Source organism: Halichoerus grypus, chromosome 11 (assembly GCF_964656455.1).
Source record: "Halichoerus grypus chromosome 11, mHalGry1.hap1.1, whole genome shotgun sequence".
NCBI lineage: Eukaryota > Metazoa > Chordata > Mammalia > Carnivora > Phocidae > Halichoerus > Halichoerus grypus.
In genome coordinates this window covers 47499514-47522320 of record NC_135722.1, presented here as the reverse complement: position 1 = coordinate 47522320, position 22807 = coordinate 47499514, and the positions used below count along the sequence as shown (strand labels likewise).

Below are 22807 nucleotides of genomic sequence, written 5' to 3'. Positions count from 1 at the left end.
ACTATGCTAAGCAAAATAAGTCTGAGAAAGACAAATACCATATGATTTCACTCATGTGGAATTTAAGAAACAAAACAGATGAACATAGCAGGAAAAAAGAGGCAAACTGAGAAACAGACTCTTAACTATGTAGAGCAAACTGAGAGTTACTGGAGGGGAGTTGGGTTGGGGGATGGGGTAAATGGGTGATGGGGATTAAGGAGGGCACTTGTGATGAGTGCTAGGTGTTGTATGTAAGTGATAAATCACCAAATCCTACACCTGAAACTAATGTTACACTGTATGTTAACTAACTGGAATTTAAATAAAAACTTGGAAGAAAAAAAAAAAGAGCCTATGTGCTTATCACAAAGCTCTGGCCCCTGGGCGCACATGTTACTTCTCTGGACTGTACTCACAGCGCATTTTGATTTTTACTGAATGAAACCGTCTTGACTCTGTTTCCTAACTCACGGAAAACCAGAACCCCTAATTTTAAAAGGGAGAGCTCTGCTAGGAGAAGCATAAACAGGCAAGTGAAGCTTTCTCAGAGAATTCTAAATTAAAGCATCCTCTTTTACCTCCAAACAAGCATATTCCTATTGTCCATATCATGCATTAGGCAATTAATCATGGTCCGCCTTACAGCTTCTGAATTTATGTAATGAAGGTTTTCATAGATTCCTCATTGTCTCAACTTGGTTTGATAGTCCTGGAGGGCACTGATGAATTCAGGACAGTATAGGCACAGTGCCACGAACACTGCAAGCACTCAATAACTATGTGTTAGTTTAACTGGTCCCCATTTCCTTACCGTCTGTTTTCTCCCACCTCCCTGAAATCTGGCTTCTACTCCATCATTATACCAAAACTTGTGAAAATCATCAACACCACTTTACTCTCAAGTCCAAGAATCTTTTTTTACATTTCATTCTTCTTGACTTCTCTGTACTGGGCCATCCTCTCCTTGAAATATTCTCTTCCCTTGGCTATTAAGACCTCCGTATTCCTCCCACTTTAACCATTCCTTGGATTGCTGATCCTAGCTCACTTTCCCCCACCCGCCTTCTAAACACATGGTTTTCTTGAAGGCTAAATCCTCGGGCTCTCACTTGTCCATTCTTACAGTCATCTCTCAGGAAGCAGACCCAGTATCACAAATTAAACCACTGCCTCTACATGGATGATACCCATACTCTACCTCTAATCCCGATTTATCACATGAAAACCAGTCTCATAACTCCAGTGATCTAGGGCATTTCCACTTAGAGGCCTTGCTATTAATGCAGTTAACCTCAAATCCACTCTTCCAAAACAGGGCCTAGTTGGCCCAGGATGAGGAACAGCTGCATGAGCAGCCAGGTTTGGAGAGGTTGGGTATGGCAGATTCCAAGATGCTAGAAAAATAGAAGGTCAGACTGGAAGATACCTGATCAGACTTTTGAGTATTATAAACCCAGAGGAATCATCAAGTTCTGAATCCAAAAGTAAAGAGAATGAAACAGTTTCTTACAACACCATTCATGATTAGAACAGAATTCAGACCAGCAAAAGATTGCAAGCTATTGCCACACAGTATGATGTGCCTCAAGAATCTGATCTCCTCTCTTGCCATTTGCAACGACGTGGATGGAAGGGGAGGGTATTATGCTGAGTGAAATAAGTCAAAAAGAGAAAGACATGTATCATATGACCTCACTGATATGAGGAATTCTTAATCTCAGGAAACAAACTGAGGGTTGCTGGAGTGGGGGGTGGGGTGGGAGGGATGGGGTGACTGGGTGATGGACACTGGGGAGGGTATGTGCTCTGGTAAGCGCTGTGAATTGTGCAAGACTGTTGAATCTCAGATCTGTACCTCTGAAACAAATAATGCAATATATGTTAAGAAAAAAAAAAAGAAGAAGATAGCAGGAGGGGAAGAATGAAGGGGGGGAAATCAGAGGGGGAGACCATGAGAGACGATGGACTCTGAAAAACAAACAGGGTTCTAGAGGGGAGGGGGGTGGGAGGATGGGTTAGCCTGGTGATGGGTATTAAAGAGGGCACGTTCTGCATGGAGCACTGGGTGTTATGCACAAACAATGAATCATGGAACACTACATCTAAAACTAATGATGTAATGTATGGTGATTAACATAACAATAAAACTCAGGAAAAAAAAAAGGAATTTGATCTCCTCTTTCCCCATGACCCTTACTTACCTCCAGCCAAATGACTTCTAAACTTGTTTCCTTTGTTCTGACCTCAATACCCAAATTTCCTATTGTTGTTGTATATCATACATAGATGTTCTGATGGCACCTCAACCATATTTAAAGCTGAACTCATGATCCTTATACCAAAGCCTTATCTTCTTTCTCCTCTTCTGTGTTTTTATCTTGGTTGGTATTATAATCTTCCTTGTCATTTGGGCCACAAATCTCCAACTCATCTCTATCTCTTTCTTCTCTTTCATTGCTATTACCTAGTTTTTCTTTTGGGGAACCAACCCCTCTTTTGCTCATAGTGTAAAGGTTAGAGTGAAGCTATCCTTTCCCTTACCTCTCCTTCAAGGGTGGCCACGTGGCCCACAGCCAATCATCACACTCCATCCCTGGGCTGCAGTGACTGATTCAGTGATATACACAGGACCCAAGTTGGAACAACTGTACTTTCTCCTAAAACTGGGTGTTGAATGCAGTGAAGCCAGATCTGAAAACTTCTCATGTTAATTCATTCTGACAGCAGTCCTTGAAGAACCTGTCCATTTGTTTCTGTCCTCTAACTCTCCAGAGCTGTTCTGTTTCCCCCTCTTTCTGAAACCTGGATCTTCAGCTATTCCTTTGATATTATGAGCTATCCCATACTTTTCCAATAAATTCTGTCGCCGTCTCCAAATTTTTGCTCCCCAGAGTTGGCTGTTTGGTACCAAGGAATCCTGAAAACAGCCTGTGATTTTTAAAAACTTTTTATTTATTTATTTAACTAATCTCTACACCCAACATGGAGCTCAAACTCACAACCCCGAGATCAAGAGTCACATGCTCTTCTGACTGAGCCAGCCAGGTGCCCCCAGCCTGCAATTTTTTTTTTTTTTTTTTTAAGATTTATTTGAGAGAGCGGAGCCTGGGTGGCTCAGTCGTTAAGCGTCTGCCTTCGGCTCAGGTCATGATCCCAGGGTCCTGGGCTCGAGCCCTGCATCGGGCTCCCTGCTCAGGAAGCCTGCTTCTCCCTCTCCCACTCACCCTGCTTGTGTTCCCTCTATTGCTGTCTCTGTCAAATAAATAAGTAAAATCTTAAAAAAAAAAAAAAAAAAGATTTGAGAGAGATTGAATGAATGAGAAAGAGCACAAGTGGGCGGGAAGGCCAGAGGGAAACACTTAACCAACTGAGCCACCCAGGCACCCAACAGCCTGTGATTTTTCTTCTCCCTTCTGTCAAGTCCCCTTGATTTGGACCCTCATTTCCACTCTCACTGACCTATTTATTACCTTTCCCTGGAACTTTTTCTATAACCTTCTAGCATGCAGCCGTTCTACCTGTCACTAGAAGAGTTACTTTTCTGAAGTACAGCAGATCACGACATTTCTCCTCAAAAGCCTTTAGAGACATCCCACTATAAAGACAATGAATTTCAAACTTCTCAGCCTACCATTCACAGCCTTCCAGTCTGGGCCCAGTTTACTTTTCTAGTTTTTTCTTCCCTTACCTCCCTACCCATTTACCCCAGCCCTGATATGCTCTACTCCAGTTACTCAGGACTACCTACTGTTCCAAAAACATGCCTTGACTTTCTAACCTTGTTTGCTGCTTATGCTACTACCCTCTCCCTCTGAAATGCTCCCCCCCAACCAAATTGTGCAAGAGGAGATCCTTTCATCATGTAAGGCTTATTCAAATTCCTCCTTTTCCACAGAGCTTCTGTGGTAGACAGAATCATGTTCCCTTTCCCACTCCCCAAAGAAGTTCACATCCTAATCCTTGGAACCTATAATGATGTTACTTTATATATAAGGGGACTTACAGTTGTAGATAGATTTAAGCTTGCAGATCAGCTGGTCCTAAAACAGACATTATGCTGGATTATCTGTGAGGGTGCATGTAATTGTAAGGGTCCTTAGAGATGGAAGAGAGAGGAAGAAGAGGTCAGAGTAATAGGATGTAAGAAGGTCGCAACCCACTGCTGCTGGCCTTGAAGATGGAGGAGAGGGTCCACTGAGCCAAGGAATGCGGGTAGCTTCTAAAACCTGAAAAAGGCAAGGAAATGGATTTTCCCCCAGAGCCTCCAGAAGGGAATGCAACCTTGCCACCTTGATTTTAGCCCAGTGCAGGACATCTAACAGATCTGTGAAGATAATAACTGTTGTTTTAAGGCATTTTGTTTGTGGTCATTCGTTACAGCGGCCACAGAAAACTAATGCCATCCCTGGAGCACACTTGCTCGGAGATACAGTTCCTTAGAGAGAAAATAATAGTTGCCACTGACAACCACATAGGGCTGCAAAGAGTAAATCAAACTAGGTGCCAGAGAAGATATTCTTATTATTGCTGAAACAGCCTGCTTTATTTGAAGTACTTTCTTTAGATCTACCTCATTCATTCTTTCAATATGTACGGACATTGTCAGTGCACCAGCATCAGGAATACAAGTTTGAACAATGAGAATTTCCTATCTTCAAGAAGATTACAGGGCATTAGGAAGCACAGAAAAGTTAACAGAAGATCAGAAAGTAATAGGATGCTTACAATATTCAGCCAACCGAGGTGGCATGGAAGCCCATCAGAGAACACCTAACCAAGTTTGAGGTTCAGGGTCGGATGCTAAGAGAAAATGATGTCTAAGTTGAGACCTATAAGAAAGAATTAAAATAAGGGCGTGTGGGATGGGGGTCGGGGAGACAGTCAATAAAGGAAAAAAGTATCTGCAAAGTCCTAGAAGCAAAAGCAGATGGGTATTTTTGAGGAAAAGCAAGTAGTCAGTGTGGCTGGAGCACAGAGAGAGAATGATGGAGAAAGATAAAGCAACAAAGGTATGTAGGGCCATGTCACCCAAGACCATGTAAGCCAAGTTAAAGATTCTATACTTTACCAAAAGCAACGGGGACCTGTTAAAGTGTTAAAACAAAAAAACAAAAGAAAAAACAATCCATTTGTTTGGAAGAGACAGTGAATTGAAGAAAGGCAAAATTAGAGAAAAGAAAATCACATGAGCTACCACATGAGATAGTCCTGACCTATGTCAAAAGTAAAGGTCTCAGGGCAATATCCCTGATGAGCAAAGATGCAAAAATCCCCAACAAAATATTAACAAATCGAATCCAACCATATGCTAAAAGGATCATTTACTATGATCAAGTGGGATTTATTCCAGGATGCAAGGATGGCTCAATTTCCACAAAAACATGACAAATTACATTAACAAAACAAAGAATAAAATTCATATGATCATCTCAATAGATGCAGAAAAAAACATTTGACAAAATTCAACATCTATTCATGATAAAGTCTCAACAGTGAGGTTAGAGGGAACATACCTCAATATAATAAAGGCTATACGATGAACCCACAGTGAACATCATACTCAATAGTGAAAAACTGGAAGCTTTTCCTCTAAAATCAGGAACAAGACAAGGATGTTCACTCTTGCCCCTTTGTTCAACATAGTACTGGAAGTCTTAGCCTCAGCAGTCAGACAAAAAATAAATAAAAGGCATCCAGACTGGTAAGGAATAAAACTGTCACTATTTGCAGATGACAGGATACTATATATGGAAAACCCTAGAGACTCTACCAAAAAGTTACTACACCTGATAAATTAATTCAGTAAAGCTGCAGGATACCAAATATACAGAAATCTATTTTATAGAAACCTGCATTTCTACATACTAATAATGAAGTAGCAGAAAGAAAAATTAAAACAATCCCGTTGACAATTGCACCAAAAAGAATACCTAGGAATAAATGTAACCAAGGAAGTGTGTGTGAACAAGACTAATACCATCTTGCACAAATCCACCATGATGACCACTCTGTGACCTGAAGCCTTCTTCAGTATAGCACTCCCCCACCACACATACTCTTTGTTTGATGACACCCTTAGGTACTCCCTTGAGGTATAAGGTCCTTGATATTCTCTGGAGAGAGGACTGTGATTCTGAAACATTTCCTCCCAGCATATATACTCCCCAGTCTCTAAGGCTATAAAAGCAGGACTTATGGTAGGTGGGGTTGTGCAGATCTACTTGTCTTGCAGCCACCCACAACACACTTCTGCTCATAAGTCCCTTTAATAAACCACTTGTTGAAAAAAAATAAAAAATAAAAAAATAAACCACTTGTTGGAAAACTGGATTCTTCAGCCTTTTTCTTCCATCTTATGGCTCCTTAGGCCTTTGGAGATCATTTTGCATATGTCTCCCTTTCACAGAACAAGGTAAAAGACCTATACTCTGAAAACTGTAAGACACCAATGAAAGAAATTGAAGACAACACAAACAAGTGGAAAGATATACCATGTTCATGGACTGGAAGAATATTAAGATGTCCATACTACCCAAAGCTATCTACAGAGTCAATGCAATGTCCATCAAGACACCAATAGCATTTTTCACAGAACTACAACAAATACTAAAATCTGTATGGAACCACAGAACACCCCAAAGAGCCAAAGCAATCTTGAGAAGGAAGAACATAGCTGTAGGTAGCACAATCCCAGATTTCAAGATAAACTACCAAGTTGTAGTTATCCACTTTGGTACAATAAGGTACTGGCACAAAAACAGACATAGATCAATGGAACAGGATAGAGAGCTCAGAAGTAAACCCACACCTACGTGGTCAGTTACTCTACAACAAAGGGGGCAAGAATATACAATGGAGAAAAGACAGTCTTCTCAATAAATGGTATTGGGAAAACTGGACAGCTACATGTAAAAGAATACAACTGGACCATTTTCTTACATCATACACAAAAATAAACTCAAGATGGATTAAAGGCCTAAATGTGAGACCTGAAACCATAAACTCCTACAAGAAAACATAGGAAGTAATCACTTTTATATCAGCCTAAGTGACATTCTTCTAGATATGTCTCCTCAGGCAAGGAAAACAAAAGTAAAAATAAATTATTAGGACTACACTGAAATAAAGAGTTTTTGCACAGTGAAGGAAATCATCAACAAAATGAAAAGGCAACCTACTGAATGGGAGAAGATATTTACAAACGATTGTTCTGATAAGGGGTTAATATCCAAAATATATAAAGAACTTTTACAACTGAACACCAAACTGCCTCCCCAGCCAATAATCCAATTAAAAATAGGAAGAGGACCTGAACAGATATTGACATACAGATGGCCAACGGGTACATGAGAAGATGCTCAACATCATTAATCATCGGGGAAATACAAACCAAAACCATAATAAGATATCAACTCACACTTGTCAGAATGGCTAGAATCAAAAAGATAATAACAAGTGTTGGCGAAGATATAGAGAAAAAGGAACCCTTGTACACTGTTGGTGGAAATGTAAATTGTTGCAGCCACTGTGGAAAACAGTATGGACGTTCCTCAAAAAATTAAAAAATACTATGTAATCCAGTAATTTCACTATGGGCATTTACCCAAAGAAAACAGCAACACTAATTCAGAAAGTATGCACCCCTGTGTTTATTGCAGTATTTACAATAGCCAAGACATGGAAGCAACCAAGTGTCCATCAATGGGATGAATGGATAAAGAAGATGTGGTGTATATATATGTGTGTGTGTATATATATATATATATATGTATATATATACACACAATGGAATGCTATTACTAAGCCATAAAAAAGAATGAGATCTTGCCATTCACAACATGGATGGACCTAGAGGGTATTATGCTAAGTGAAATAAGTCAGAGAAAGACAAATACCAAAATACCTTACCACTTACATGTGGAAACAAACAAACAAAAAAAACCACACACACACACACAGAAACAGATTCAAATAGAGAGAACAAACTGGTGATTGCTGGTGGGGGGCGGAGGGAAATAGGTGAAATGGGTAAAGGAAATTATTAAAAGATACAAACTTTCAGCTATAAAATAAATAAGCCACATAGACGAAAAGTACCACATAGAGAATATAGTCAATAATATTATAATGTATGGTCACAGATGGTAACTACACTTATTGTGGTGAGTACTACGTAACATATACTGAAACTAATAGAACACTGTATGTCAACTATATTTCAAAAAAAAAAAAATTCATTCACTCACTCATTCTTCCATTTCAACTAACACTTTAGAGCCTACTGTTGGCCTATGCTAGGCTCTGGGAATAATACAAATAATCCCTGCCCTAGCAGAGCTTAGAGTCTTTTGCAGGATGACAGACTTATTAACTAGGAAGAAATGACAAGACAGGATGATCGAAGAGACATAGGAAGTGAAGGAAAAGGTAAACCAAGGATAATATTGGATTTCTGCTTTTTTTTTTTTTTTTTTTTAAAGATTTTATTTATTTATTTGACAGAGAGAGACACAGCAAGAGAGGGAACACAAGCAGGGGGAGTGGGAGAGGGAGAAGCAGGCCTCCTGCCGAGCAGGGAGCCCGATGTGGGGCTCGATCCCAGGACCTGGAATCATGACCTGAGCCGAAGGCAGACGCTTAACGACTGAGCCACCCAGGCGCCCTGGATTTCTGCTTTGGGCTTTTAAGTAGATGGTGGAGCCATTTGAGGAGATGGAGAATATTAAAGGTGGAGTAGAGTCAGTTGAGGATAGATGATGATTTTCATTTTGCACATTCATTCATTCAAAAGACATTTATTAACTGAAGAAGGGCAGGTCATCTATGAGACATGTTCAGTAGGACCCTGAATATAGAGGACAGGAAATGAAGAGAAGACCTTAGCAAAGAATGCCATGATTACCTCTTCTACCATAATACATGTACAAATGCTTATTTCAAAAGTGAATACCTATCCTTTTTCAACAATAAGAATTTCCTTAGTATCTACTATGTGAACATAGTGAACGAAACAGACTAAGTCTGTCCTCTGTAAGTTTATATCCCAGCAATGCATGCCCTAAATCTACAGGGCCACACACGTCCTCAGCATGCCTGCTACGGCTGTTTTCTGCCCCAGGCTGCACCCTCACTGCTCCCTCAGGTCATGTCATGCTTCCAGGAGGTGAAGGATTACAACCAGACATGCTGCTCCAGAAAGGAAGTGCTGCTGATCTTAAGGACAGAAATAAGGACACCTCAATTCTGATTCCTAGATCCTTTTCTTAGTCTTTATGTCCTTGGGATGGATACTGTGCTTAATATCAGGCATAACATGACACAATACCAACCTTCTACAAGGCTTAAACACATACATAGACATATTGCTCACAGGTAAAAGCTGTCTGAAAGTTTTATTAGATAATATTAAAAATCTTCCCCATATTTTGATTCTTACATAAGCATGGAGATGAAGTCTCAGAAACTATTTCTGGAATTTTAAGAAAATCTTAAAATTATGGAATTAACATTCTATAAAGGGACTTCGAAGGCTGTAAATGAACATGTCTTCTATGTCTTAAATCCTCTCAGACTCCCAGAGCCTGGAAATGTGTTCAATTTTGATCTGATGGAAAAATACTAGGGTATTTGGGGCTCTTCTAATAATCACAGAAACACAGACTTGAAGAACTAATGCCACAGAGACTAAGGTTAAAGGATAGAAGTATAAAAAGGAAAACAATGTAAAACATGGGGCTACCAGGGCCTTTCAGTGTTGGAGGTGAAGTCTCATAGGGCCTACCTGTAAGGATAAAAGGTGTTGGATTAGGAGTGACAGGGAGAAGGTCACCTTTTTAGGACTGGAAGAGGAAAGATTTGGGAAAGGGAGCCACAAGCTATGTTCTCTGCAGTGGAGGGAAAGCCGATCCCTAGTTCTTGAGAAGTACTGCGCAGAGAATGTCTTACAGTCATTGCCATGTGGCAGGCTGGATTCAATAGGTTCTCAAGGAGTCCACACCTTAGCATCTTAAAAGGAGTAAACGTTCTGAGCTAGGACCTGTGGCCCCAGAAATAATGAGATGGCACAACTCCAGCTGCAGGGTGGGGACAACTCCTCTGCCTTACAGAGAAGTAATCCTAGCACAAAGCACAGAAAGTAGTCAGGGTCACAGTACCACATCGCTGGCTTGGGCAATGCACAGATGGTATATACAGGTGGGAAGGTAGAGCTATGGGATTTGAGCTAAGGGAGTGTGAACAGCAGTAATAGTGAGAAAATATCTTTCTCTGGCTTCTTACTCCAAGGCCCAGTGGTTTAGTCTCCCAGGTAGGAGGCCCTGCCCACAGGTTTTCATCTATGGTTTTCATGACCCTTAGGTGTGGCATGGGTCTTCAAATGGACCAGAACCAGGGTACAGATACTTTTTGAGGGACAAGGGTCATAAAAGCCTGGTAGTTTCCCACCCAGACTGTGAGTAGTAGAGGGTAAGGGCAGAAAAGATCAGAAAAGTATAGTACAAATTGGTTTAGTCACACTCCTACAAAAACACCTACATTAGATAATGTATATAAAGCACTTCACTCAGAGCTTGGTCCTTAGTAAGTGCTCAACAAGTATCAAATTGTATTACACACTTACACAGATATATTCATGTATAAATATGTACACATTCCTCTACCACTCTGGCCAACAGTCTGGATAGTCACTCTGCTTTCTGGACCAAAAGAAGGTCAAGGCTCCTGGGCGCAGATAGGCAAGGTTCAGCCTCATAAATGTCATTTCAGCAGCATTGTAGACATTGTAGAAAAAGCCAAGCCAAGGAGCTGCAATCTGAGGATGTTCACTCTTGCCTTATCTAGCCAAAGATGCACAAGGCTGGAGCCAAGGAGCCAAGGAAAGGATACCAGGCACTAGCAGCACCACGAGGGCAAACAGAAGAGGCCATGGCGGAGCAGCAGTTTCCTGGGGCAAAGACTCCACGGTGAGCCCAGGGCCACAGGAGGGACCTTTTAGCACTCGGGATTTTGCCACTCACCTCCCAGCTCTTCCTCCATCCTTGTCAGAAGGCCTAGCGGAGACTGAATCCCTCTTTGTTCTCAATCTCACATTCTGGCTTTTCCTCCCTGGCGTCCCCACATCCATATTTTCTTTCTTTTTGCCCACTTTCATCAACCTTCTGAAGCTACCTTTTCAGATCCTCAGCGAGCCCTGTAGCAGGAGGGCTGTCTCCCCTGTGGGGCATCCTAAAAGGCCAGTGTGACTCCTGACACCTACTTTACATGTCTAATCTTGTTCTGGCATAGTCAACACAAAATACAAATGCCTGATCTGATTATACCTGCCCTCTTCTTTTTGTCTCAAGCAGATTTAAAAAGGCATAATTTTAAGTAAAACCAGATTATTAGACAGCTATGAAATCATCTTCATTAGAACCTGGTTATTTCACCCCACAGAACTGCTCATGAACCTCTCCTCACAATAATGTGCACAACACTGAACAAAAACTCTTGAAAGCTGAGACTCTTGAAAGCATATGGTATGAAAATGGATGCTTAGTGAGAAATAATATGTAAATGACAAATAAGTTGATAATTATATAAAATGAAAGTAAGTGGTCCAGAAATCAAGGAAAAACAAAATTCTGAATGGGTTCTCTAAATGGGCAATAGTCTGAGTCCTGGTGTGTGAAAACCTACCTCTCACCATTAGGTCCCACTCTGTTGATTAATTTTTCCATAGCTTCCTCTGTCTCCTTTAGTTTTTCTTGCAGTTGAACAAGCTCAAAATTGGCTGAAAAACAAGCATCAATCTAAGAACCATCATACACAACTCCAAAAGCTCTTGTCCAAAATTGGCTGGCTGTGACACCCTACAATCATCCCAGCTGGTTCAGAGATTCAGAGAAGAGACTCCACGTCTCTCCAGCTGGTCCAATCAGGACACGAGGGGTACCAAGGTGCAGGCACTGAGATCTAAAGGATACATGTTTAGGGAGTAATGCACAAATCACTCCTCCTACACACAGAAATACAGCATGACCAGCTAAAGAAAAATACCCAGGAGCAAAAAAACAAAACAAACCTCAACACAGTCACCCAAGAAGAAATGAAGAAGATAAACCTATCCTTTCTAGTCCCAGTGATGCTTGAGGGTCAAAGTACCAAGCCTGCAAGGTACTTTAGAAAAGGAGTTAAGACCCTGAAATGAGCAATAGTTCACCTGCACCCGAAGTTTGAAAACATATCTGGAAGATCATGATTTCAATGCTATGCTTCTTCAATAGGGGAAGTCTTGAATGAGGGCTGAAGCCTCCCTGCCCAAGGTTTCCTACCCTCGTCATTTGGGGTGAAGTGGTGCAACCCTGGCCCCCAGTATTCTCAACAAAGGTCAACAGAGATCACATCGATCTACTGACATTAACACTAAGACCCTAAAAAGTAGAGCAGAAAAAATAGATCAATTAGTACATGAAATCAACTTTAAGGCAGCAGGAAAACAAAATGCTCTTCATTACGCAGATAATCCAGTTTTTCTGTTTCATACATGAGTACCCTTCTACCCAGATATATTTAGAAGGCCACTGTAAGATACAGTATTTCAAAGGCCTTTTAATACTTCTAGAACAAATTCTTATGCATGCAGTTAATATCTGCAAAGTGTCTAGAGGACTGTGCCACATAAATGCTTATTTTTATTTTCTGCATGATTCAAAACTGAAGGATAAGAAGCAGATATAACTGCTACATTATAAAACAGCTGATCCTAGGAATTCATTTTATTTACTTCTGTTTTCAATGCATTATGTGACTGGATACAGAATTTGTTATTCTTCGACAGAGTCCAAACATTTTTTAAATTATTTTACCGATGCATTTACCATCACTGTTGGTTAGATGTTATCTCAATTAAGAACACAAGAGCTTTATTAAAGGATTTCTTGAATATCTAAGATTTCTAAAAAGGATGCAGACTGTGACTGGGGTATCAACTTCCACAGAGAATCTGGAGTAAACCCAAAAAGCAGTTATGGCCAAGGGCAGATGCTGCGGCGGCTCAGCCTCACTCCATTTTGCTGCTGTCTCTCTTTTAAAAACTTCTGATGAGGCTTCATTATCCATAGGATAAGGCAGTTTGGCCTCCAAGGCCTTCAACAACATGGCTTAACCTACCTACTCCTCAAGGCCTTCTTTCCCACAGCCGTCCTATGTCAGGCTGTGTCTTCCTCAAGCCATCCCGTCCATCAGACAGGACCCAGCTCCATGTCGTTTCCCATAAGGCTTTCCCCAAGTCCCCTTCTAGACAGTAAACTTGGCACAAGTTATTTTTCATCCCAGACTATGAATTATTAGGGGGAAGAGCTATGCCATATACATCTCATTTCCCCAGAGAGCACAGAATATTCTACTTGGTCAATAAATATTTGATGACCATGTTTCATGAGTCAGAAGTGTTAAACCCTGTCCCTAGATCTAATAACTGATTTTGGCAAGGACTTGATCTCTCTTCCTTAGTTTTCCTCTCTATGAAATAAAGGTATCTGCTACAAATATTCTGAGGTCTGGAAATGAGAAATAACCCACTCCAAATGTGAAATATTAACTTGCTAATATATAAAAAAGTAAATGGACAGTTTTGTACTTTTTGTAACTCTCTTTCTCTTAAAAGCCCAACATCAATTTGGAAACTTGAGAATTCCCAGAGCTTAGGTAAAAATGGCATCAGATTAACTTGGGGCAATTTTTCAGAAATGCTTTTTAAGACCTACCCACAGACTGTCCCTCTGACTGTATTAGGGCGGTCTGACTCAATAAAACTTGTGCATATACTGAGCAGGGGCACTTACTAATTTTCCTGTGGGTGTTTCCAGCTGCGGCAGTAGAGCATTTCCGATCCTCCGCAGTAGTTTTCCCCTTTGAAAGCTGAGAATTGAAGGAGGTACAGCACATCAACAGCAGCTCAGAACCTCAAAGTCATGGAAACCCTCATATTAAATGAAAAAAGAAAAAAGGTTGGGAGACAAAAATTAAGTCAGAAGTCAAATCAAATATCAGTATCAGAGAAACATTTCAAAAAAAAAAAAAAAAAAGGAGAGAAAGAACCAATAGAAGGTTCCCAAGAGAGGCGCCTGTGTGGCTCAGTCAGTTAAGCATCTGCCTTCAGCTCAGGTCATGATCTCAGGGTCCTGGGATCGAGCCCAGCGTCAGGCTCCCTGTTCAGCGGGGAGTCTCCTTCTCCCTCTCCTCCTGCTTTCTCTCTCCCTCTCTCTTTCAAATAAATAAAATCTTAAAAAAAAAAAAAAAAAAAGAAGGTTCCCAAGAAGTGAAAAAACCATCAAGGCACAAGGCCAGGTCATCTGCCTTACTCACACTTATCTCAAAGGGGATGTGCAACCCCCAGAGGTGTTCTTACAGAGGCAACTCAGCCCCCCCGCAGTTTCTGGGCAAGAAGGACTTGCTTCTTACTCTGGTTAGAAGGGCACAGTGAATATTTAAGATTTCCAAAAAGGCTGCAGAACGTGACTTCTGCTCCACTTCACGGTGTCTAGGCCCATAGCTTGATGAAGCCTGCCTAGAGGTGGAACTTAATTGGGAGTCTGCTTTTAAAGGACCCAAACCACATCTCCCCAGAGCAGGGAGACATCAGGCTTACTTCCAGGATTGGCAGTTTTGTTTCAGAATTACTGCAGTGGATGTTAAACCAGCACCTCATACTCCTGGAGTGGGAAAGGAGGGCAAAGTGGTGTTGGTATGGTCATTATTGGGCCTCACAGTGGCTACTTGGAAATCACTGTGCCAATCCTAATAATAAAGTTCTCCTTAAAATATCTTTAGGCCTTTTCAGCTTGCAAAGACATCCAGTCAAAAAAAACAAAACAACTGGGGTGGGAGGGGGCTTTCTTTGACCTTTATTGCTCACTGCATTAGCAACTAGAAGACCGAGGCTCAAGTCCCGATTCTGCATTTCTAGTTGTGAATTCTAGGTCAAACCCTTTAAGCTCTGAGCTAAGATCTTCTCTTCTGTAAAACCAAGATAACAGTTATCCTAAGTATCTCATAAGGAGGAGGCAAGATTTAAAGATGATTTGAATAAAGGTTATGAACTGTAAAGAGTTTTAATGCCAACAATGATTTTTATTATGACACTAGATTTTATTGATATAATCAAGATGATTCCACTTACCTTAAATAGAATATACAGTATATATAAAAAAATCCCAAAACCATAGATTGGAATAATCTGTCCCATCAGGCCTCTTCCACGACCTCCTCCTCCAGTGCCTCCACCTGATCCTTTGGCCTTTGCAAATGCCTCTGCAAGGTGAGACCTCTGGAAACGAGCCCCAGGGGTCTGGCCATCTGAGGGTGGCTGGTGATGATGCATCATGGGTGGAAATCGACCCAACTTTCCTGAGAAAATAATTAGTATTTATTTATTTATTTTTATTTATTTTTTTTTAGCAGTTTATCTCATTTTTTTTTTAATATTCTCAATACTGATTTTTTTTTGTAGTTTTTAATTTTATTATATTATGTTAGTCACGATACAATACATCATTAGTTTTTGATGTAGTGATCCACAATCCATTGTTTTCGTATAACACCCAGTGCTCCATGCAGTACGTGCCCTCCTTAATACCCATCACCGGGCTAACCAATCCCCCCTCCCCCCTCCCCTCTAGAACCGTTTGTTTCTCAGGTCCATAGTCTCTCATGGTTCATCTCTCCCTCCAATCCCCCCCCCATTTTTCCCTTCCTTCTCCTATGTCCTCCATGTTATTCCTTATGTTCCACAAATAAGTGAAACCATATGATAACTGACTTTCTCTGCTTGACTTATTTCGCTTAGCATAATCTCCAGTCCCATCCATGTTGATGTAAAAGTTGGGTATTCATCTTTTCTGATGGCTGAGTAATATTCCATTGCATATACGGAGCACATCTTCTTTATCCATTCATCTGTTGAAGGGCATCTCGGCTCATTCCACAGTTTGGCTATTGCGGACATTGCTGCTATGAACATTGGGGTGCATATGGCCCTTCTTTTCACTACATCTGTGTCTTTGGGGTAAATACCCAGTAGTGCAATTGCTGGGTCATAGGGTAGCTCTATTTTTAAATTTTTGAGGAACCTCCACACTGTTTTCCAAAGTGGCTGTACCAACTTGCATTCCCACCAACAGTGTAAGAGGGTTCCCCTTTCTCCACAACCTCTCCAACATTTGTTGTTTCTTTCCCTGTCCATTCTGGCCATTCTAACTGGTGTAAGGTGGTATCTCAGTGTGGTTTTGATTTGGATTTCCCTGATGGCTAATAATGATGAACATTTTTTCATGTGTCTGTTAGCCATTTGTATGTCTTCTTCAGAGAAGTGTCTGTTCATCTCTTCTGCGCACTTTTTGACTTGATTATTTGTTTTTTGGGTGTTGAGTTTGAGAAGTTCTTTAAAAATTTGGGTACCAGCCCTTTATCTGTAGTGTCATTTGCAAATATCTTCTCCCATTCTGTGGGTTGCCTCTTTGTTTTGTTGACTGTTCCCTTTGCTGTGCAGAAGCTTTTTATCTTGATGAAGTCCCAAAAGTTCATTTTTGCTTTTGTTTCACTAGCCTTTGGAGATGTATCTTGAAAGAAGTTGCTGTGGCCGATGTCAAAGAGGTTACTGCCTATGTTCTCCTCTAGGATTTTGATGGATTCCTGTCTCACACTGAGGTCTTTCATCCACTTTGAGTTTATCTTTGTGAGTGGTGTTAGAGAATGGTCAAGTTTCATTCTTCTGCATGTGGCTGTCCAATTTTCCCAGCACCATTTATTGAAGAGACTGTCTTTTTTCCATTGCATGTTTTTTCCTGCTTTGTCAAAGATTATTTGACCATAGAGTTGAGGGTCCATATCTGGGTTCTCTATTCTGTTCCATTGGTCTGTATGTCTGTTTTTGTGCCAGTACCATGCTGTCTTGGTGATCACAGCTTTGTAATATAGCTTGAAATCGGGCAACGTGATGCCCCCAGCTTTGTTTTTCTTTTTCAACATCTCCTTGGCGATTCGGGGTCTTTTCTGATTCCATACAAATTTTAGGATTGTTTGTTCCAGCACTTTGAAAAATGTCATTGGAATTTTGATCGGGATGGCATTGAAGGTATAGATTGCTCTGGGCAGCATAGACATTTTAACAATGTTTATTCTTCCGATCCATGAGCATGGAATATTTTTCCATCTTTTTGTGTCTTCCTCAATTTCTTTCATGAGTGTTTTGTAGTTCCTAGAGTATAGATCCTTTACCTCTTTGGTTAGGTTTATTCCGAGGTATCTTATGGTTTTTGGTGCTATTGTAAATGGAATCGTTTCTTTCTCTTTCTACAGTTGCGTTGTTAGTGTATAAGAAAGCAACTGATTTCTGTGCATTGATTTTGTATCCCGCCACATTACTGAATTGCTGGACGAGTTCTAGTAATTTGGGGGTGGAGTCTTTTGGGTTTTCCACATAAAGTATCATGTCGTCTGCAAAAAGAGAGAGTTTGACTTCTTCTTTGCCAATTTGAATACCTTTTATTTCTTTTTGTTGTCTGATTGCTGTTGCTAGGACTTCTAGTACTATGTTGAGCAACAGTGGTGAGAGTGGGCACCCTTGACGTGTTCCTGATCTTAAGGGAAAGGCTCTCAGCTTTTCCCCATTGAGGATGATATTCGCTGTGGGTTTTTCATAGATGGATTTTATGAGCTTGAGGAATGTTCCCTCTATCCCTATATCCTGGAGAGTTTTAATCAGGAAAGGATGTTGTATTTTGTCAAATGCTTTTTCTGCATCAACTGAGAGGACCATATGGTTCTTCTCCCTCCTCTTATTAATGTGTTCTATCACATTGATTGATATGCGAATGTTGAACCACGCTTGCATCCCGGGGATAAATCCCACTTGGTCGTGGTGGATGATCCTTTTAATGTATTGTTGGATCCTATTAGCTAGGATTTTGTTGAGGATTTTGGAATCCATATTCATCAGGGATATCGGTCTGAAATTCTCCTTTTTGTTGGGGTCTTTGCCTGGTTTGGGGATTAAGGTAATGCTGGCCTCATAGAATGAGTTTGGAAGTTTTCCTTCTGTTTCTATTTTTTGAAACAGCTTCAGTAGAATAGGTATTATTTCTTCTTTGAATGTTTGGTAGAATTCCCCAGGGAATCCATCAGGCCCTGGACTCTTGTTTTTTGGGAGGTTTTTGATCACTGCTTCAATCTCGTTACTGGTTATTGGCCTATTCGGGTTGTCAATTTCTTCCTGTTTCAGTCTTGGCAGCTTATAGGTTTCCAGGAAGGCCTCCATTTCATCCAGATTGCTCAGTTTATTGGCATATAGTTGTTGATAATAATTTCTAATAATTGTTTCTATTTCCTTGGTGTTAGTCGTGATCTCTCCCCTTTCATTCATAATTTTATTAATTTGGGTCCTTTCTCTTCTTTTGGATAAGTCTGGCCAGTGGTTTATCAATCTTATTAATTCTTTCAAAGAACCAACTTCTAGTTTCGTTGATCTGATCTACTGTGTTTCTGGTTTCTAATTCATTGATTTCTGCTCTAATTTTAATTATTTCTCTTCTAATGTGTGGCTTAGGCGTCGTTTGTTGCTTTTTCTCTAGTTCTTTAAGGTGTAAAGTTAGTTGGTGAATTCGGGATTTTTCTATTTTTTTGAGTGAGGCTTGGATGGCTATGTATTCCCCCCTTAGGACCGCCTCTGCAGTATCCCATAGGTTTTGGACCGATGTGTTGTCGTTCTCATTGATTTCCATGAATTGTTTAAGTTCTTCTTTGATTTCTTGGTTGACCCAAACATTCTTGAGCAGAGTGGTCTTTAGCTTCCAAGTGTTTGAATTTCTTCCAAATTTTTTCTTGTGATTGAGTTCCAGTTTTAGAGCATTGTGGTCTGAGAATATGCAGGGAATAATCTCAATCTTTTGGTATCGGTTGAGACCTGATTTGTGACCCAGTATATGGTCTGTTCTGGAGAAAGTTCCATGTGCGCTCGAGAAGAATGAGTATTCTGTTGTTTTAGGGTGGAATGTTCTGTAAATATCTATGAGGTCCATCTGGTCCAATGTATCATTCAAAGCTCTTGTTTCCTTGTTGATTTTCTGCTTAGATGATCTGTCCATTGCTGAGAGTGGAGTATTGAGGTCTCCTACAATTAACGTATTGTTATCAATATGACTCTTTATTTTGGTTAACAGTTGGCTTATGTAGATGGCTGCTCCCATGTTGGGGGCATAGATATTTACAACTGTTAGACCTTCTTGTTGGATAGGCCCTTTAAGAATGATATAGTGTCCTTCTGTGTCTATTACAGACTTTAGTTTAAAATCTAATTTGTCTGATACAAGAATTTCTACCCCAGCTTTCTTTTGAGGTCTGCTGGCATGGAAGATGGATCTCCATCCCTTCACTTTCAGTCGGGATGTATCTTTAGGTTCAAAATGAGTCTCTTGTAGACAGCATATGGATGGGTCCTGTCTTTTTATCCGATCTGCAACCCTGTGCCGTTTTATGGGAGCGTTTAGGCCATTCACGTTGAGAGTGATTATTGAAAGGTATGAATTAATTGTCATCATGTTGCCTGTGAAGACGTTTTTATAGATTGTCCCTGTAAATTTCTGTTCTATATCACTCTTGGGGTCATTCTCCTTTTATAGAACCCCCCTTAATATTTCTTGCAGGGCCGGCTTAGTGGTCACATATTCTTTCAGTTTCTGCCGGTCGTGGAAGCTCTGCATCTCTCCATCCATTCTAAATGACAGCCTTGCCGATAAAGTATTCTTGGCTGCGTGTTCTTCTCATTTAGTACCCTGAATATGTCTTGCCAGGCCTTTCTGGCTTGCCAGGTCTCTGTGGATAGGTCTGACATTATTCTGATGTTCCTCCCTCTGTACGTAAGGACTCTCTTCCCCCTAACTGCCCTTAAGATGGTTTCCTTGGTTCTAAGATTTGCAAGTTTTACTATTACATGCCGGGGTGTTGGCCTGTTTTCCTTGATCTTAGGAGGGGTCCTCTCTGCCTCTAGGACTCGAATGTTTGTTTCATTCCCCAGATTAGGGAAGTTCTCAGCTACGATTTGCTCAAATGCATCTTCTAGTCCTCTCTCTCTCTCCACTCCCTCCGGGATTCCAATTATTCTGACATTGGGACGCTTCATGGTGTCACTTATTTCTCTGATTCTATTTTCATGGATTCTGAGTTGTTTTTCCCTGGCCTCCTCTTTTCCCTTTTTATCTATTATATCGTCTTCCAGGTCACTTATTCGCTCTTCTGCCTCAGTTACCCTAGCTGTTAGATTATCTAGATTGGATTGGATCTCTTTGATAGCATTTTTAAATTCTGCCGATTCACCTTTTATTTCTGCCCTTAGAGACTCTATGTGCCATTAATTGATTTCTCCATTCTAGCCATTGTCTTCACAATTGCTAGCCTGAATTCCATCTCCGACATCTTGGTTATATCTGTATCCCTTTGTAAATCTGCAGCATAAGTCATAATCTCTGAGTCTTCTATTTTGGGGGCTCCTCCTCCTAGTCATTCTGTTGATGGGTGTTTGAGGGAATGTATAGAGTCCAAATGATTGACTAGAACCCAAGCAAGATGCACCTGTTTTCTTGGGACCTTAGGGTTGCTGGCCTCTTGTTTTCCCAGCCTGTCTTCTGGGGGAGGGGCCTGCCGCGCTGTTACTCAGGCAACCCTGTTTGGGCGGAGTTGCCCTGCGCCCCTGTGGCAGGGGATGGGCTCAGCGGGAATCAGTCTTTGGGGCTTTTGTTCTCTGGCGCCTTTCCCTGGTGGCTTTCCGCGTCTCTTCCGCGAGTCAGAGCAGAAGAGACCGTTTCCAACCCTCTGCCTCAGAGCAGAGAGACCTCAGTCTGTTCTTCAGTGAGCTCTCCAGGCCACACTGTCTCCGTTTCTGTCCGTGCTGCTATAAACTGCAGAGGCCTGGGTTGTGCGCCCCTCCGCAGCGCTCCCAGTCCTGCCTCCACGTCGGGGCATGTCTCTGCCCTTTGTGCTTCTAAAACCGCCAGCTGCTCCCAGTTCGCGCGTACGCGACCCCGCCGCTCGGGGTTCCCACCCGGGGGGTTGCAGTTCATCGGCATGACCCCAGCGCACCGGGTTTCCGTCTCGGAGGCTGCAGTTCGCGTGCGCGCGACCGTCGCTCCGGGTTTCTGTCCGGGTGGCTGCAGTTCGAGTGTGCGCGACCCCGCCGCTCTGGTTTTCCACCCCGGGGGCTGCCCTAAAGTCCTTTCCCGAGGCTACCGGTCTGCGAGTCTGTGCCCATCCACAGCACGTGAGGCTGTCGCTCGCCGGCGGTGTAGGATCCCCACGGCCAGGCACCCTCCCGCCACGGTTATCCTCCGATATCTGCCCGCAGAATCACCGCTCTCCGCTTTGTACCTCAAAACCAACCGCCTGTGATATTCTGTTTGTAGAGATCCAGATCTTCTTACATCTCAGGCTGGTTTCGTGGGTGCTCAGAGTGGTCTGGTAGATATCCAGCTCAATTCCGGGGACCAGTTGAAATAGGGTCCCCTACTCCTCTGCCATCTTTCCCCTCCTCCAGTATTTATTTCTTCTACTATTTTAAGTATAGCTCTTATGAAAACACCTCACGCACTGAGGCATAAATAACCGAAGCCAATTCAAACAAGTTAAAAAAACAGGAACTTCATTACAAGGATACAGAGGTATGACACAGATAATAAATATGATGTGGCAATCTCTAGCTGTTCACCAAACCCATTTTCTCTTCCTTCTAGGTCCACAGCTTGATAACATTTTTCAGCTTCCTATACAGTTAAATGTAGCCATGCAATGGAGTTCCAGCCAGAGGAATGGGAGTGATATGTGCTGATTCAAGGCCTGGCCTATAAAACGTCCCATGTATTAAACTCCACATTCATTTCCCATCTGCAGGCTTCATGCTGACCTAGGGGAGACCTCTGAAGTCATGTGATGAAAATGGCAGAGCCTCCATCAATCTAGGTTCCTGAATAACTGTGTGGCACAGAGTCCTCCAGTGTTGCCACTCAACCAACTTAGAACCATCTGGACCTGTTTATGTGAGTGAGAAATAAACTTCTATTGTGTTAGGGCCATTATACACTTCGGAGTCTGTTACAGCAGTTAGCCCCCGCTAACTACTACAGAAAAGGAAGTGCCATCTGGTCTCAGAAGAGAAAAGAACCAGAAACTGGAAAGCCATCAGGATCCAGGACAGCTACTCTCACAGTCTACTTTTGTCTCCCTCTCTATGGTGCCACAGGCATTTTCCTGTGCTTCTCTGTGCAGATCTTTATTCTCCCTTCTGGCAGACCATTTCTCTAGCTTCTTTGTGAACATGGAGGAAGATGGGCACCCCAAAACCCTTCAGTTTGTGTGTCCTTCAAGAGGCCAGCAGAGACTAGTCACAACTTCAAATTCCTTGGAGGAAGATTTTGATTACTCTGCTTGGGGAAGTATGCATCCCTTTCCGATCAGCTTTTGCTGGGCAGACAGGATTCATGTAGCACAAACAGGGTCACAGGGTTCTGTGAGTAGAAGCACAGGGCTTAGAGAAAGCGTGCATCAATTTCCTTGCATTTTTTCCTCCATCAGGGGCAGTCACACATTAACACCAACTGCCAAGCCTCCTGAGAGCCACAGGTAAGAAAGGAAAGACCGCTCTTCAAAAGGCCATGTAAACAGGGTTGTGGGGAAACAACACTGGGAGCTAACACTACAGAGCAGAAAACACGAGAGAGAAGAAAGACTTCATAAATCAGACTCCAAAAATACAAACCATATAGAGAAATACTGTTAGACTTGGCTTCAACAAAATTACAGA

At 41.7% G+C, this 22807-nt stretch overlaps 1 protein-coding gene across 8 annotated transcripts in view; it reads right to left on the bottom strand.

Moving 5' to 3' along the window:
• Positions 1-22807, bottom strand: part of RIC3 (RIC3 acetylcholine receptor chaperone) — a 60287-nt gene that overhangs the window by 18749 nt on the left and 18731 nt on the right. For 5 of the 8 annotated variants that reach the window (XM_036101546.2, XM_036101547.2, XM_036101541.2 and 2 more), the window contains exons 2-4: positions 15143-15369; positions 13806-13881; positions 11659-11752 (exon numbers count right to left, since the gene is read on the bottom strand). In XM_036101546.2, the coding sequence (XP_035957439.1) occupies positions 11659-11752; positions 13806-13881; positions 15143-15369 (397 nt within the window). Of the gene's footprint in view, positions 1-7981; positions 8828-11658; positions 11753-13805; positions 13944-15142; positions 15370-22807 lie in introns of those variants that run through there. The other 3 variants (XM_078058438.1, XM_036101545.2, XM_036101544.2) reach the window with 3 other exon arrangements.